Here is a 17,321-nt window from a genome sequence, read left to right as displayed (position 1 = left end):
TTATTCATAATAAAACTGGCCCAAACAGGTGTTCATTTTGCCTTCAAGAGCAGCAGTTTTACCCTATATTCCTCTATAGGGAACAGAATGGGAGAGTGGCATCCATGAAAGACGTGTAAGACCCAGGTGCAACGGCCTTATTATGATCCCAGTAACACCACCATTATCATACATCCTCAGCTGGCAGATAATCTCATCACCCGCAGCAGGAGCGAGAAGTAATGGACAGCATTTAAAATCACATTTCAAGGAGCACAAGCCTCATCTGCATGTCTCTCTGGATCCCGCAGGTCCAGTCAAGAGGAGCAGAGTGGAGCAGATAAGCAAACAGTGGCAGCGGAGTCAGTGTTCCCTGGATGATCACATTACCTCCCTCTCTTCCCGCTTTCAGCTCGGTTGCTTGGAAACCACGGGCCTCTTAACCGTTGGCCATCTTGGTCCATCTGACTCTTGCATAAATATCTGTGAGGAGGTGTGAGCCTGATGGATGGTGTGTGTGTGTGTGTGTGTGTGTGTAGGAAGGGTAGTCGTAATCTGTTATCTGCTTCAATAGGTGCTACATTAGGGGTAAAACACACAGCTGGTTGTAAGTGGAACTTCTAGGGCGTGTCATCTTGACCTTTGACCTCCATGTTGATCTGGCATAAATTGTTGGTTACTAATAAAAAAAACCTGCTAATCTTGTCTGTAAGCAGGTTTTCAAGCTTGACACTGATTCTCAGCACAGTCCTGCTCAAGTTCTGCAGGTTTCATGGTCCAGTTGTCTATCTTGTGTTACAGTGTCCCTCAAAGTCGTCCCAGAAGGGTCGATCCATGATTAAGAATAAGGGCACCTGCACTTTCTCAGTGACCTGCTATTTGACCAGCACTTACCTGCTGGTTTTGACGGCCGATACTGATACCGATACTGATTCTAATACCGATAATTTTAGCCTGAAGTTGCCATTAGTAGATATATTTTCTGCCAAAATTTATCAACATCTTAAAGTCTGATCATTTTCGTGTCAAAACATTGCAAGGATTCAGCGTTTCTCCCAGAATTGTATTCTTGTATTCTTGAATTTCGGTTCATACAATTCTCCTGTCTTCACAATTCAAGTTCAAATTCTACCTTCTGATTTGATTTTTTGATTCAATTCAAATTCACTGTCACTCAATCCGGTGAATACTATGAATGGTGTGACCTCTGCTCCTCAGTGACTTACAGTAGCTTAGCGAGTGACCAAGGAGATGAAGAATGTTGTCAGGAGTCGAGCTCACTTTGAAGGGCAGGAAGTTTATCTGGGTGAGACAGGGAAACAGACTCACTTGGCAGCAGAGCGGCATGTGATTATGGCCAGTCATGGCTCATGACCTGGAGGCAGTGGTGTGTGGGAGGTTTTTTCCACCAAGCCAGGCTGCACTGGAAAGCTCTGAGCTGCTGTGGATTCAAGTGTACATGCATAAATAATGCAGGGCACTGAGGTTAAATAAGGTCTGCATATGGAGTATGGGGGAGAACACTATCAGCTGATGCCTGGCAGCTGAATTGCACAAACATATTGTTATTGGGTTGTGTTGTCAAAATGTAGCTTTGTCTCAATGCTGTTCAAATGAAATGAATGATAATGAAATTAGTACCAATATCAATACAGGGCAGAAAATGAAGGCCTATAAGGTGTGAATAGGTGGTGAGGAAATAGCAGACATTAATGCTTAGAGGTTCTGGCATGTTCACTTGGCTATAGTATTTTTGGTGAGAAAAATATTATAAATTCACACAAGCAAATCCTCACACCTATGAGAATGTACATCGCAACGGTTGTTATGGAACCATTAGCTTGTCTCAAATTAGATTTACAAAATCCAAATTTTGAATTGGTTAACAAATATTAGGCTACTTAGGTTATTGATAACATTGCTGGCTATGCTTCAGAGCAGTTTTAATACTCATTAATTCCTTTCGGTAGTCTGCATGACTCCAAGATTGTTAGATACTGCATCAGATATTGTATCCTTGTTTCTCTTTTTTTGTGTTTTTTGTCAGTTGGTCTCACAGGACATTATGCATGCATGAATCAGGACTGCATCAAATGAACTGTTCTTGTTCTGTGGTGTCCAACAGCTCATACAGAGTAGGCTGCATTGTAACACACTGATGGATCAGCGACTCACAGCTCCAAATTTATACAGAGCCAATATCTCCAACACACTTTCCAGTTGTCTTACTGTGACGGCCCTTTCAAACACACTTCAGATTGCAAATGGTTTCATTAATTAAACAGTTGTACTTGATTACAGAGAAGAAAAAAATCCATTTACTCCTTTGCTGTAGTATAGTCATAGCTTTCAAGTTCACTCTGCCATGTGGTGCTAGAATGTTGTTGTTTTTTCTTAGATGGCATATTTCAAGCTTTTCTGATTAAAAAATGATGACCACTTGTGCCTATGGGTACTTACTGCCCACTATATTGTGGTAGAGCCCAATTTGCAATATTAACTGGGAAGAGCCTTAATCAAGGCACTGGATCTGGGCCAAGCTAACTGAAAGCTATACAAAAGGGTCAATGATGGAACTAAAAAAGCATAAAAAAATTCCGAAAGTCTTCAAAAGGGAATGGACTCAGGCATGTTCTCAAACACTTGAGGCTTAAGACCCATGCTGTAAGACTTGAGGACTGACTCTGACTTGAATTAAGTCTCTTTAAAACAAACTGATGCTCACCCAGGGAGTTATTACAGGTAAATTCACACTGGCAGGGAAGGTAAAAGCTTAAAGTTGTTTTCTAGTCGTTTGTTGGCACTTTGTTTCTGATTTACAGTCTCACCTGAAGGCATCATAACTGAGGTCATGTTTACACCGCATCATCCAAGACTTCAAAAACGAAATAAAGAGAAACCGACCGTGTCAGGTTTTATAGAGAATTATATTGATACAACAGACGGAGGTTCTGACTGGGTGGATGTGAAGCCATGTCAATCAGCAGTGACAAACACTAAAACCACAGCTGCTCATACGACTTCAGTCTACCAGTAAATACAAACCTAAAAATGGAACGCACACTACAGTCTTTTTCAAAAGCAACTCTACATTTGGACAGTTTCCTGACATTTTTTTTTTTTTTAATCTTTCATAAAATGGTAAAAAAAAAAAAAAAGAAAAAAAAAAAGGTGTTAATATACACTGCTGTAAACAAAAATGAATGAATGGGGCTTTCTTAAAAGTAAAATGACACGATTGACATCACAAAAAAAAAAAAAAGTAAATGGTTAATCTCTGTCAGTTTAAAAGTGGGACACAGAGGGAAGATTGATAAGCAATATTGCTTTAAGGGAGCACTTTAATATCGGCGGGTAAAGGCTATACAGCATCCCCCCAGTCAGGATCAAACAACACAACAGAACATGAAACAGACATAAGAGACTATTTACAAGAGTGATCGTTTTTTTTTTTTGTTTGTTTTCAGTTAAAATTTCTACTTATGTGGCGAACATCATCACAATGCAACACAATGCAACAACCCACAGCTGATGATACTGATGTACTGACGTAGTGTGCGTGTGGTATATGCAAGTGTGTGAGTTTGTGTAACAGTAGGAGCGTCGGCGTATGAAAAGTTCAAAAGTTCAATGTCCATATTTTGCTTTCCTTCTTTCCTACATTATTCCTCCCCGGCATTTCTACAGAGCAGACGGGCTCTTCTTCTTCTTTCCTCCCTCGTTTCTTCTTCTGTCCTCCCTCGTTTCTTTTAGCTTTTCCGTTCATCTTCTTCTGCCTGCTGCTTTCTTGCGTCCCTAGAGGAGAGGGAGGGAAAAAGTATCAGTAAGGTGTATAACATTTCAGATTTTTCTGCTGAAACCATATTTTCACTTAAATTCTACACTTTCCAGACCTCCATTTTTGGCCATTTCAGTTTGCTCATTGTTTTACACCTTTGACTATAGGCTAATTATATTGCTAACGCTTAGTGGCAATGTGGTAACGACTCTGCAGACTCTCCTATTTAATTCCTGCGCTTTTCCCATACTTTTAAATTTGTCAAAATCATTTTCTTTAGTTTCCAGATCTGTGTAGGAACGCTATGAAAACTCTGGATAGGAAAGTAACCTTAGGAATCCCTTTCTACTTCTAAAGTTAGCCTTCCATCCAGAAATACTCAAATTATTCTCAAATGTAATGTCAACTGTCCTCAGTACCTTCGGTGTTGGCTCCTCCTCCTGCTCCTCCTCGTCTTCCTCCTCTTCTTCTTCAGATTCGTCTTTAGCAGCGGCTGCCTTCGATCGCCCACCGCGCCTGGACAGCACGGTAAGGAATACACAGTGAATCCGAAGGCCTCATAAACACAGCGCCATCCGTAAATAGAAAAACATGATGAATGCACACCACCACCCACGCAGGCTGAAAGCTACAGCCACGCTCAACGCAGAATCTACTTGTACACGGGGTCTGAAATTAACACCCGCTCACTGCCAAATGCCAGTAGAATTTGTCTTTGGTGGATAAATGGATAAAGGGTCACCCACCACATCAGCCAGTAACTTTTTGAGATGATAACATATGCTTCAAAATACTCTCTGGTAATTTGAATTTTGCAGCACTTCATGATGAACAAACTTAATCTGCTGTATCCGTCAGCGTAACTGATTCTATATACAAAATAGCTTTGAAAATGGGTGATGAAAAATTTATATTAATTATTTTGGCCGGTAAAAATCTTCTAAGCATGTCATTTTTTAAGTTTGCCAGCAGTTTCAGACACTACTTGCATATGCACACACACACACAATCATCCATAACTCTCGCTCATTGGTAAGCATGGTGCACATGTCAGCCTGCAAGAATAGGGAACCCAAAAGATGGTGCGCATCTTACGCTGGTTTCTTGGCGGGCGGCTGAGCTGCTTTGGGTGGACGTCCTCTCCTCTTCTGCGGTGTGGACTCTGCCGACTCTGAGCTGTTGAGCAGAGAACACACACAGCGATGGAGGATGAGTCATGAGCCAAGGCCCGCAGACGGGACCCGACTTCGGCATAGGAGAACAAAGTTTGCATTCGCTGCGACGCAAGACAGTTTCCCCACTCACCCTTGTTGTGACCGCCGTGGCGTCCTGGTTTGTCTTCCTCCCTTGGTCTTCACCTCCGTGTTTTCGCTGCTCCTGTCATCCTCTTCCTCCTCCTCCGCTTCCTCCTCCCCCCTCTCCTCTTCCTCCTCCTCCTCTTCTTCCTCTGGAGGAGGAGCCGCCTTCTTTCGCCCCCTCTTCCCTTTGGCGGGCGTGTCCTGGCTGGGCGTAGCCGACTTCGGAGGCCGGCCCCTGCGGCCTTTTTTGGGCGGGCTGTTTTGTTCGTCTTCCGGCCGGTTGTCCTCGTCCCATTGGTCCTCGGACTCCGCCGCCGCAGTCGTGTTGGCTGCCGCCTTCTTGCGCCCGCGCTTTGGCTTGTTGTCCTGGTCTTCACTGGAGGCCACGCCCCGTTTGCGACCGCGAGGCTTTTCGCTGTCCTGTGGCGGGAAGAGCAAATGGTTAACAAGGAAGGACAGGGTTCCCACTGTGGCCCTAGGGAAAAATTCCATGGCTTCTCCATGACTTTCCATGACCAAGACGGAGCGCTTCTATAAGATAAAAATGTTATTCCTTCCTGGTTTGTTCATGTTGTTTTTCAGATCAGAAAAGTTTTAAATTGTAAACAGTCTGGTTCCACTCCAGTTGGGCTTGCTGTGGAGAAAAACAGCTGAAAACCACCAACTAATGCAATAAATGTGTCAAATAAAATGTAAAATATATTCTGGTACATTCCTGTCAAGTGACCCATTTGTAAAATTCCTTGATATTCCTTGGACTTCTCCAGGGAATTTATCAAATTCCCAGACTTTTTTTATCTTCACTTTCTGTAGTGATCAATATTTCGCTGTTATAATTATGCAATCTGACAAAGAAACCAAGTTCGACTGCTATAGGGACTCAGAAAAAAACAAAGACAAAGGTGGTCCAGTAGGTTTTACAGCTGGTGCTAATCACAGTTTATGCAACTTGTACTTGCCAAGCTTATCTCGACTTAAACCCAGTTGGTGTTTGCACAGTGGAATCAAAACACAGCGACACAAGGGTTTACAACCAGAGCACTTTACCAGACCCTAGCAACACACCCATTTCAACCTGTCCTAAGCTACCGTGTCATTTCTGATTAACAATACAGACCATTTCATTGTGCAGTCACAAAATATGAGATTAAAAAAAATGTCAGTTTGTCATAATCTATAATACTTTATTTTCTCTGATTTTGCCATTGACATTGTATTTTATAGTCAAACCATTTTAGTTTGCCTATTCCTCCTGTTAGTGCCATCATGAGTGGCAACTTCAGACATTTAGCCGGTGCTCTTAACAACAACAGCAACATTAACATCAACAGCAGAATAAGATTCATTCTACAAGTAGGGCTGCACCATTATGGCAAAAAATGATAATCCAGATTATTTTGCTAAATCTTGTGATCACGATTATTAACCATGGTTGTCTCAGTTTTGAGAAAAAAAAAAAGTTGCACTTTTGCACCTTAACTTACATTTTCACTTTTTTCTAATGTAGTATGTCTACAAGTAGCAGCAACTAGAAAATCTTCTTTTTACTCTTACTGTCTTTCTTTTTATGGTCCATGCTTACAAAATTCAAATAAATAATTGCTACTTTATTACTCCGAGGCACAGCTACACCCCTAAGGCACTTTGCAGAATCTGGAGTGGAGGAGGATGAGATGGGAGAGAGGACATGAGTCAGGGAAGAGAGGGAGAGTGAAGTATTTCTTTAAGAGCTGATATAGAGGTTTGATACCTTGTCAGCGTTGTCCCCTCTCTTTAGGCTGATGTCCTCGTTTTCACTGTGGTCCATCTCCGCACTGTCATGCCTGGAACAGAGTACAAGCTGTATTAACTGGCAGTGCAGGAGAGCTGTCTTTGGCCTACGAGTAAGAGAGCATGAAAACAACATTATCCGTGTTCGGAGTTAATTTCTTCCTGTAGGCAGTTTGGATCAAAGCATCCACTATATGGAATAGAATGATAACTTGATAATTTATTGACCCCTGTAGGGAGGTCCTGCTTTCGCTTGCCCCCCTCCACAGGGAGGTCAGCGGTGTGTGTGTGTGTGTGTGATTACATGTGCTCTACCTGGTCTTGCTGCGTTGTGGGGAGCTGGGGTTGGAGGTGGAGTCGTCGTTGCTGGCCGTCTCCATGCGAGACGCTTTACTCTGGAGCTGCTTGCCTGCTGAGGACAGCGGCTTGTTTACTGCGCCCAGAACGTTAGCTGCCTTGGGCTTGAGGAGGGAGCGAGAGTTGGAAAAGGCAAGACACGTGTTAGACATGAGTTCACTAAATTTAGTGCAAAAACAAGACATTAAATAATCAAGTATAAAGCCAACGTGACATTCCAGGGTCAAACTCCTGATGCAGCCTACCTTTCCTGGTGTGAAGAACGCCTTCATCTCTGGTGGGAGATAGTTTTTTGTGTTGCTGAAATTCTGAAAATGAACCAGAATCTCGTGTCAGAGAGCTTATTTGTGTGCAGACAACAATAAATACAAAGTAGACTAAAACACATGCTAAGGATTATGATGCAAAAGGTGGTTTCTGCCAACCAATCTGATTAGTCAAAGATGTGTGCCAGCCATGTTGATAATTCCCCCCAAAAGCAGGAAAGTGCAAAACCTGGTTGCTGTGCCAGCTAGTGCAACCAGGGAACCACTAGACACCTGTTGTTTTATTATTATTGGGTTTTTTGGCGATCAAATTTTTATTGATTTTGATATCAATTATCAGAATCAGCAATACATCAAAGAAAAGAAAGTAAGGGAAAAGAAAAACACAACAATAATGAAAACAAAACAAAACCATCCCCACCGCGGATCCCCTCCCTCCCGTCCTGCCCCACCCATCCATCCGAAAAAACACTCCCACCCACCCGCCCACCCGGAATCCAGGCCACCCATCCCGACATGAGGCTATTACAGTAGAGTTTTGAGTTTCTCAGAAATGGAACTCCACAGTTCTGCCACTGCTTCCTTGGCCCCATGCATACGGGCTGTCGCCAGCTCCAGATATACTATATCAAGATATGTTAAAACCCATGCTTGAAAAGAAAGAGTATGGGGAGGTTTCCAGCGGGTAGAACCAGTTTTTTTTGCTGCTGTCAGCCCAGCTAAAAAAAGCTCGCTTTTTGGGCAGTGTCAGGTTCAAGCTAGATAAATCGTTTAACAAAAATATAAAAGGTGAGTTGGGCACAGTATTCTCAAAAATCTTGGAGAGATTGGAAGCAATCATTTGCCAGAATCTGGCCACTGGAGGACACTCCCAAAACATATGTAAATAAGTCCCCGTCGCCTTTATGGGACACAGAGTGCAAGTTGAATCAGTGGTCACTTTCATTATACAAAGCTTCCTGGGAGTTAAGTACACTCTATGAATAAAATTATAATGGATTTTGGATTTGTTGGTAATCAGGGTTTCTGGAGGCTGTTAAAATGTTAAACCAGACTTTATACCAATCAAATGCTGGGTCCAGATCTGGGAAATCGGCTCTCCATAGAGTCCGTCTAATGCCAGGGGCCTGTAAGCATGCTGTGAAATGAACGAATAGAGTCTAGAAACTAGGCCACTTGTGCCTCTGGTGCAATGTACAATTTTATGAAGTGGATGTGGTGGAGGAGGACTTTGCCATGGAACTCCACTGGCCTTGAGGGCCGAACGTAATTGCAAATAAAAGAAAAAAGAAGAGCGCGGTAGATTGAATTCTGTACATAGGTCCTGAAAAGAACATAAACCTTCATCTCCATAAATGTCTCCGAGTACACGGATGCCTCTCTCCCTCCACTGCAAAAACTGGATCGTTTGGTCTCCAATCAATAGTCTAGGATTATTAAATAATGGGGAATTTGAGTTCCACGCATGAGAGTAGCCACACAGCCTCTCAACCGATCTCCATGCAGAGAGCAATTGAGAGATAATAGGGCCAAAGCTGCGACGGCACTGAGTGATGGGCAGGTTCAGATATAAAAGATCTTTTATTATTATTGTTATTATTAATAATTACGTCTCTTACTGGCAATGAAAACATTTAACAAATCAGAATGCTTTGGTCATTTTGGGTTCCTCAGGCTTGTCACCCACACAGACACCCACCTTGTCGGGCTTGGTGAAGTAGCGTGAGGGCAGGACAGGGTCTTTGGGCGACTCCAGGCTGTAGGTGGTGCTCTTGGACATGATAATGTTCATGGCTACATCACACACCGTGTAGAGTTTCTGTACAGGGACACACAAAAGTAATCAGTATATGTCAGGAGTTAGAAATGGACACAAATATACAGCACATATTCAAACCCTTTTCTGATCGATGTATGTAGACGCGCATGTGTCCTGTACCTCGTTGGTCTTGGGGTCGTTGGGGGCCTGGGCGTCTTTCGTCTGTTTGATGTTCTCCACCATTTTCCTGATGAAGGCGTGGCTGTTGTTCTCATTCTTGGCCATGATGATCTCGAGAACAAACCACAGAGACCTAACAAGGAGGTGGGCAGAGTTCACCATCAACATACAGCAACTTATATTTCACAAATAAAACTGCTACTACCTCCTGACCTCAGGGGAAATGCTCCAAACACAACCCTGGAGCGTTAGTAATAGGTGTCAACAGCTGCTGGCTCAGCCAATATGGTTTTAAGAGTTAATGCTGATGGAAAACATATGGTCCAATTGAAGCAGCTTATTGCACTGAGTTATGTTATGGCTTGGGCCTGGTAATAAAGATAAGGAAACCCAACACCTCTGTGCGTCCCTCCTGGGAGGTCAAAGACTGCAGTAGTGGAGGGTGTAATGAGGGTGCCGGCCTTGAGACTATAGACCTGACCTCCCACCACAGTGATGGTACCTCTGTTTCCTTAATGCACTCTGTAAAATACACTTTTACCCTTAGGACAGAATAATTAATTATAATCATAGAGAGATTTAAGTTTACTCTTTTATTTTTAGTTTAGTTTTAGTATTCCACAAATAATAATCGTCAAATGCTGGTATTTTGGAAACACTGAAACATTTCACACTTATAATGCCCGCTGTACTTTAAAAAAGTGCAGTAAGATTATTTTGTTTGATCATTGAGAATAATTGTGATCATAAGATTCAGCAAAATAATCAGGTTAATCATTTTAGCCATAATTGTGCAGCCCAAATTGCAGCTCAATTTTGTGGTAGCAATCATTTAATAAGAGTATCATATTTTCAACATTTATAAAAACGTATCTCTTAATTTGTGAAATATTTTTTGAGACCTTTCACCATCAGTGTTATCATCAACCTCCTCATCAACTCATCTTTTCCATGCACTACTTACTCTTTGATTTCTTTGAGCTGCTCAATGTCCTGTACTTTGACGTAGTCCGGGTCGTGGACCAGCAGGTGGATGGCATACGGCACCACATACTCCGGCAGGAGGGAGAACAGCTTCTCTGTGAGGACACACAAAGAAAATATTACACCAAAAGCACCATCACACCTTGCCTAAGGCCATTTCACCAAAAAATAATTCATTTTTTTCCCAAACAAATTTTATTTTGAATGAGTTTCCCCAATTTAAATTTCCTACTTATCTTACTATTCTTATTTTTATTCCTTCCTGTAAATCCCTTTATAACTCTGCTTTTAGGTAAGTGCTACAGAAATAAAATTTGTAATAATAATAACAATAGTAGAAGGCATCTTTCATACAATTCTGTTATAATAGCTATAAGCTATAATCTTTTTGTAGCAGCTTTTGTTGTTTGATAAAAAAACAACAAAACAAAACTACAAACAAAACAAATGGCAGGTATGTTCCTGTTCCTTACCGCTGACGGCGGCGTGCTGTTTGAGGTACTCCCGGCGTATGTTGACGTTTTTCACCAGGCACTGGCGAGCGTGAGCCCTCCTCTCCTTGACCGGGTCCTTGGCACACAAGGCGAACACGGCCAGGTACTCCAGGGGCAGCCGCAGGCGGCACAGGCCCCGGTGGAGCTTCTGGGAAAAACACTGCCGCACCTGGTAGCACTCATCCTGGAGAGACGAGAGACGGATGGAAACAGCGATGATGATTAAGAGGATGAAGAGAGAGATGACGAGATGAGAGACGGTTTTGCTGTTTGGAGAAACAAGGGAAGCTAACAGGGAGAGGAAGGAATGTAGAGGTGGAGTAGGGCTGGGTATTGAAAAGAAAATGATAGCTAATGGCACTGTACTGTTTTTAATGACAGCATAGTTGCCTTCAAGAGCTAAAGTCTCACCAGTCAAAAACACTGAGATACTTCACTCCTCTACACCTGGGAGCCGTGAAACTTTATCACGGTGTGGTAAAAAAAAAAACATTTTTCACAAATCCACTTTGTTCTTTATTGAGCAGCATCCAATTAATAAAAGGGAGTAAAAATGTACTATTGTGAAGCTTTAACTGAAACTGTGACTCATAACATCTTAGCAGCAGAATGAGACTATACAGAATCTGTTCTTGTTTATTACTGGTAATGATTTTAAGGCATCAAAAGGTATCAAATGGCATTGAAAAGATTCAAATTGTTGGATTAATACAGTAAGAAGTCTCAAGAGTTACAGTGAGAACGCTGCAGTGAGAAAACTCAAAAGGTTTTCTTCTTGTTTACGGGTAATTGTACTGAGGAAATGAATTATTAGTTATTAGGAGTTTTATTATAATTAAAGCAGATGGGATATACAAATCTTATACAGAAAATCATGATCAAACATGCTTACATTAAATGAAAGAATCAAAAAGATATTGCTTTAGAACCACATAGAATTTCAAGTATTGGAACTAATATTGGTACAGACACCTTTCCAACCATACACAGCCCTAAGATGAAGAAAGAAAGAAAGAAGAAAAAGTGCGAGGGAGAGAAAAAGAGGTGTGCAATAACAGTAGAGGAGTGTGTCTGTTCTTACGTTGATGACAAGCGCGCAGAGCTGGTACTGCTCCAGAGTGATGATCTCGTGGTAGCAGGGCTCCTGGGCCAGCTTCAGCAGGGCGCACGCCGCCGCCAACCGCAGCCGCGACATGTCGGGTTTACTGGGGGAGGAGGGGAGGAGGGGAGGAGGGGAGGGACAGGGGGAGGAGAGAAAGAAAGAAAAAACACTAAGACAGAGGAGACGAGAGTGAACAAGGATTCTTTTTATATTCGAAATGTGCTGATGTTGCGTGAAAACCTTTTTAACTCCAATTCTGATGATATTCATGTTTTAACTTGATCCGAAAAAGATTATATGGTTGTTTATTGAGTGAGCAGGTTTCATGACCCTAGGGCCCACAAAACCCATTAAAAATCCAGGGTTTTATTGTCAATTACATGGCTGTTAATCTGAAGACAAAGCTGTTTTTAAATTACTCAAGAAGCCGACGCATAGAGGATGTAAGGTTTTCCTCCTATAGAAGCAAATGTTGTGTGTTTGTGTGTGTGTGTGTGTGTGTGTGTGTGTGTTACCCCATCTTGCCCTGCTCGGTCAGGTCTCCATCACTGTGTAGAATGGCAGTCAGCATCCGCAGGGTGGAGTTGCCCGACTTGCTCTGGTTGTTCTTCACTCCTAGTAACCACCTCACCATCAGCTTAATGCCCTGGATCTGAACGGGGGAAGGTCACTTTGTTAAAAACCCGTCTTTCAATACACAACAAAAGTGCATGTACCAATTCAAAAACAAAAATGGAGACACTTGTTACTAGTAGACACATCTTCGCAGATCGATAAACAACTTTGTAACCGTCACTTGAGAAACAATCTGCTAGTTTTCTTATGTTTTCTGTTACGCCTGCCGTTTGCAAACAGGCAAATGCTGGAAAGGTGGAGTAAAAGTACTCGTTTCTGACTGCTTTGATTTTCCCGACACTTGCTTTGACTTTACTGTGTCATGCCTCTTTAAAACCGTATGCACTCTTTCAGGTACAGTGGCTTTCTTTTCTACTGTTTTCATGTTTTAGATAACCTGTCAAAGAGCGCCTTGCTTACATCCTTGCCTGCACACATCGACTACACACACACACACCAGACTCTTGTCTGTTTCAAGCTAAAGTGGAAGGCAAGATTTTAGTCATGTTATGGTAAGCCTAACAGAATTCTGCATGTCTCTGGTAATGACTTTTTTGTTTTTCTCTTTGAGATAGAAGCATACCGAGGAAGAAAGAAAGGGCAGGAAGTTAAGATGAGGAGTGGGGGATTGGGAGTTTAAAAGAGACTAATGGGGTGAGAGGAGAAAGGCAGTCCAACGGGACAGATGAGGGGGTTTCACCGCTGACCTTGGCCAGAGTCTCCGGGGACACTTCATCATCCGGAACCCAAAGTTTGGTCGTCTTCTTGCCTGGGATCTGCAGACAACAGAAATACTATTGTGAGCCTCAGGTCCTTTTCACATGAGACATGAATAGACACGCAGCAAAAATACTCATCCCAGAACTGTGATTAACACTTTATTCTGGGATCTGGGAGTAGGATACTACTTTCTATTCTCTAGGGCTCCTACGTGTTTTTGCTCATTAAATTCCATGACTTTTCTATAACATAAAGCACAATTTCCAAGACCATTATTTGCCCATGTTCAAATATTAAACTTTTGTTTAACAATTGATTTCAATAGCCTAGGTCTTGTGTTGACTGGTGACAACTATCACCTGAAAATGTGTCACTCTTTAACTAACATAACTAGATATACCAGCAGCAAAGCTTGACATTTAATACTTGATTGGCCGGACTGAATAACTGAATGTTCATTACCATTCAAAATTCATTTTGGGATACATATAATTTTCTATAACTTTCTGGCCCGAAAAAACAAACAAACAAAACATTTTCAAATTCAATGAGTTTTGCTGATTTCCCCGTGGTTCTCAACATGAATCCAGTAAGCATGATGTGTGTTACCCTGTCGTTCATGAGCAGGTCCTTCACTATGAAGTTGGCCACCAGAGATTTGAGCGGAGCAGCAAACTGTTCTGGGGCCAGCAAAGCCAGGTGACCCAGGGTGGTCAGAGGGGTGATGAGCTGCTCCAGGTTAGCAGGGTCCAGGCCTTTGTGCAGAGGCTGGAGGACAGAAACACACAAACACACAGACAACTCAGGAAAGAGAAATACTTCATTGGCTGGCATGTGATTTATCCAAGGACACATGGAATTCATTACATTACTGATCAATCACATAACATTATTAATACAAAAATGTCAGGTTTGTGAGAACCAGGCGTGTTCATCATTTCTTCTTTTATTACCATAGCAAGATTAAACTTGAATAGCGTATCATTATTTCTGCTAGCTGTGGCAAAGTTGTTAAAAACAGATCAACGGCTCACATTCACCAAGCATTGCAGCACCCTGGATGACATCAAAGTTCTACATCTCATAGTGCAACATGCAACATTTCCTCAATATTGTAGAATTATATAAGGCTGTTCATAAATCCAATCTAATGCTCTAATTAAAAAAAAGAACTAAAAGGATTTGCAAAGAGGTTCAGAGTGTGTGCTGAACGCTCCAAAAGGGTGACACACTGATTTTACAATTACCAATTCCTGTGCCAGAGTCAGCCTCTGGCATTCAGACTGCCAACGCATCATTATTTGGCTGATTTAAACTGGAGGCAGGTATAGACATTGTAATGACTTCAAACCAGGAATAAGCCAGCTGTATACACATGTTCTGTATATTGACTTAAAAGGGTTCTGAGTATTACTTCAAGTTTCTATTGAATATTCTTGTCGGTGCACAAATTGATCAAACTAAACATATAACTGACCTCAAAGATCTGGGCGAAGTGTGTGTCTCTGTTGCTGAACATGGCGTGGATGCAGTGGATGGCATACTTGGCCTGGCGAGGGGGGCCTCTCTTGGCTTTGGCCTGCAGTACTGGCAGCAAAACACTGGGGGGAGCAGGCAGGAGAGAACCATTACAAACCATTAAGAAGAAAGACATCTGCTCCAAGACATTAGCAACAGTAAAGAATATACTCTTAACAGAAAGTGTTTCAGTTCAAAATGTGAAAAACAACACAGCGATTCCCATTTATGATGTGATTAAATCCTGCAAAGATCCAAATGTGACAGAGTACAAGCCATCAAGTTGTCTGGTACAAAATGAATGAAAGAACAAGAAAATAAATCAAGCAAAGAAACGTACGATTTAATGTGAGGGAAGCTCTCCTCCATCTTGCTGCCCGTGTTCTTGAAGATCTGCAGCGCGGCCTCGGCCACCTTCTCGTCGTCCATCTTCAGGCAGCCCAGCAGAGACTCAAAGGTCTCTGCCGAGTGGAACGACACCGGGTGTGTGAACGACAGCACCTGAACGACAACAATTCGGTAAAATAGTTAGGTGGAAACGTCTAACAACTCTCATACAACACTTAAGACAACTTGTGTGTGTTTAACACATTTTCAGCAACCTTTTGACATGTCCAAACAAACAAATGCACAAATTAGGTGCGTTTCCATCAGCTGGTTTAATTTGAATGAATAGGTTTCCTGAATGTAAAATGTAACTACATCAAATGACACATCTAGAAGAAAAATGGAAAGATTTTTTGAGCTCTGTCATTATTTATCTGACAAATGTGTTCCCATTGCTATTCATCAAATCATTTCTGTGTCTGCCTGAGTAAAAACATTTTCATGATATTGAGGACATTTCATTAAAGTTTGATCATCGCCATATTTCACATGCATATATTTGGAAGGGAACCCATTTAAAGTTTGGGTTTCTGAGTGGGTTTTACCTTGAGCAGTTCCAGTCCGGCCCTGATGGCCTCTTCAGTGGGAACGCCTTCCTCCTCGTCATCAGCCGTTCCGTCTATAGACTTGTTCACCTGCTTTATCAGCGCACTAGGAGAAAGAAAGAGAGTCAGGCAGACATATACAATCAGTGGAGTGAATCAAATGTCTGTGGCATTTGTGGTTTCTATGCGAGTGGTGACTCAAAGTGTGTGTGTGTGTGTGGTTTTACACGTATTATGTACCTGATGGACTCTGTATCGATGTGTACAGGGGCAATTCTCTCCAGCAGGAACTTGACCATTTCCAGGAATGGGTTGCTGGGCTGTTTGGGGCTGCCGAGCTTTTTGGTGATGTCTCTCTGAGGAGGGGAAAACACAAAAATACACCAGTAAAACAATAATCACACTGTAATCCAGGAAAGTTGACAAACACTCCTTCTCATGCCTGTAATCCACAGACTCACAGACACATACACACCTACTACATACAAAGAGAATTGAAATTTAGCATCATATCCTATTAGTACATGTATCAAAAGCCCAGTAGATCCATTTGAGAGTGAAAATGTTTTGAGTCTAATAAATTTAAGACCAATCAAAACAAAGGCGGTGGAGGGACGACAGCGTTTCAAAAGAGGACACACTGTGATCGCAGACAGAAGCTTCAATAATACTCACCACACAGACTTCAGCCTGCTTGCAGGAGCAGGAGGGGCTGACCAGAGTCTCCAGCTGGTCTCTGATCCGCTCGTCGTCATCCAGGACCTGGGCGAGCTTCTTCACAAAGTCCTGGGCCTTGCCTGGGTCTGGCAGGTTCCCTACGGACGCACAGAATCACAGTTGATGCCTACAGGCAATTTTTTTTTCTCTTGAACAGGTCATCCTTTTTGGGGTATTTTATTATAAATTTAGATAGCATAGGCAAGACAGATAAAACCAAGAGGCGAGACAATCATGGCAGTACAGCTTGAGTCAGTATTTGAACTTGTGCAGTGTCAGTAAATGCAGCAACCAGGGAAAGATATGGACAACTTCAAAGCAAAGGCCACTACAGTTAGCTCAACCACCGCAGCGCCCCAACTTCATTCAAGCTATTTGAAATGAATACTATTTATTGAATGTGTGTGTGTGTGTGTGTGTTTCCTTACTTGTGATCACCATGACCTTGGCAAATACAGCCTTGCTGGATGCTTCGGACTGGAACACATACACAAAACAAAGAAAAAATAATTTAGGAACACCATGCAAGGGGCAATTAATCCATTAGCCCTCCTAATTATTGTAGTGTGCTCTAGTAAAGAGTTACCTTGGGCTGTTTGACCAGGTCCAGCAGATCTTTGACATTGTGTCGCAGCATATTCTGGCACTTCCACATCTCATTCAAGGCCCTGAGAGACAGAAGAATGGGAATAAAGGATGGGGAGGGAAAGAGATGGTGAGAAAGAGTGGTGGTGGGTGGGGAGGAGAGCAGGGAAAATACAGGCCTTTCATCTGTCTATTCATTCATTGCAAATGGTTCAAAGTCAGTGGCATCTGAAGGCTAGATTTCATCAGCCCACTCCACAGACCATC

At 42.3% G+C, this 17,321-nt stretch overlaps 1 protein-coding gene across 1 annotated transcript in view; it reads right to left on the bottom strand.

The window, feature by feature from the left end:
• Positions 1-2,887: 2,887 nt before the first annotated feature.
• pds5b (PDS5 cohesin associated factor B) overlaps positions 2,888-17,321 on the bottom strand; it is a 32,254-nt gene continuing 17,820 nt past the window's right edge. The window contains exons 14-35 of the mRNA XM_071911815.2: positions 17,056-17,137; positions 16,898-16,946; positions 16,428-16,567; positions 15,993-16,108; positions 15,753-15,858; positions 15,161-15,321; positions 14,780-14,903; positions 13,912-14,070; positions 13,290-13,358; positions 12,483-12,619; positions 11,947-12,070; positions 10,845-11,049; positions 10,352-10,466; positions 9,388-9,520; positions 9,148-9,267; positions 7,428-7,490; positions 7,141-7,286; positions 6,806-6,878; positions 5,063-5,475; positions 4,853-4,933; positions 4,177-4,273; positions 2,888-3,774 (exon numbers count right to left, since the gene is read on the bottom strand). Of these exons, the coding sequence (XP_071767916.1) occupies positions 3,742-3,774; positions 4,177-4,273; positions 4,853-4,933; positions 5,063-5,475; positions 6,806-6,878; positions 7,141-7,286; positions 7,428-7,490; positions 9,148-9,267; positions 9,388-9,520; positions 10,352-10,466; positions 10,845-11,049; positions 11,947-12,070; positions 12,483-12,619; positions 13,290-13,358; positions 13,912-14,070; positions 14,780-14,903; positions 15,161-15,321; positions 15,753-15,858; positions 15,993-16,108; positions 16,428-16,567; positions 16,898-16,946; positions 17,056-17,137 (2,746 nt within the window). The 3' untranslated portion in view covers positions 2,888-3,741. The remainder of the gene's footprint in view (positions 3,775-4,176; positions 4,274-4,852; positions 4,934-5,062; positions 5,476-6,805; positions 6,879-7,140; positions 7,287-7,427; positions 7,491-9,147; positions 9,268-9,387; positions 9,521-10,351; positions 10,467-10,844; positions 11,050-11,946; positions 12,071-12,482; positions 12,620-13,289; positions 13,359-13,911; positions 14,071-14,779; positions 14,904-15,160; positions 15,322-15,752; positions 15,859-15,992; positions 16,109-16,427; positions 16,568-16,897; positions 16,947-17,055; positions 17,138-17,321) is intronic.

The sequence above is a fragment of the Centroberyx gerrardi genome, chromosome 11 (genome assembly GCF_048128805.1).
Source record: "Centroberyx gerrardi isolate f3 chromosome 11, fCenGer3.hap1.cur.20231027, whole genome shotgun sequence".
NCBI classification, from domain to species: domain Eukaryota; kingdom Metazoa; phylum Chordata; class Actinopteri; order Beryciformes; family Berycidae; genus Centroberyx; species Centroberyx gerrardi.
This window is presented reverse-complemented; position numbering and strand designations above follow the sequence as displayed.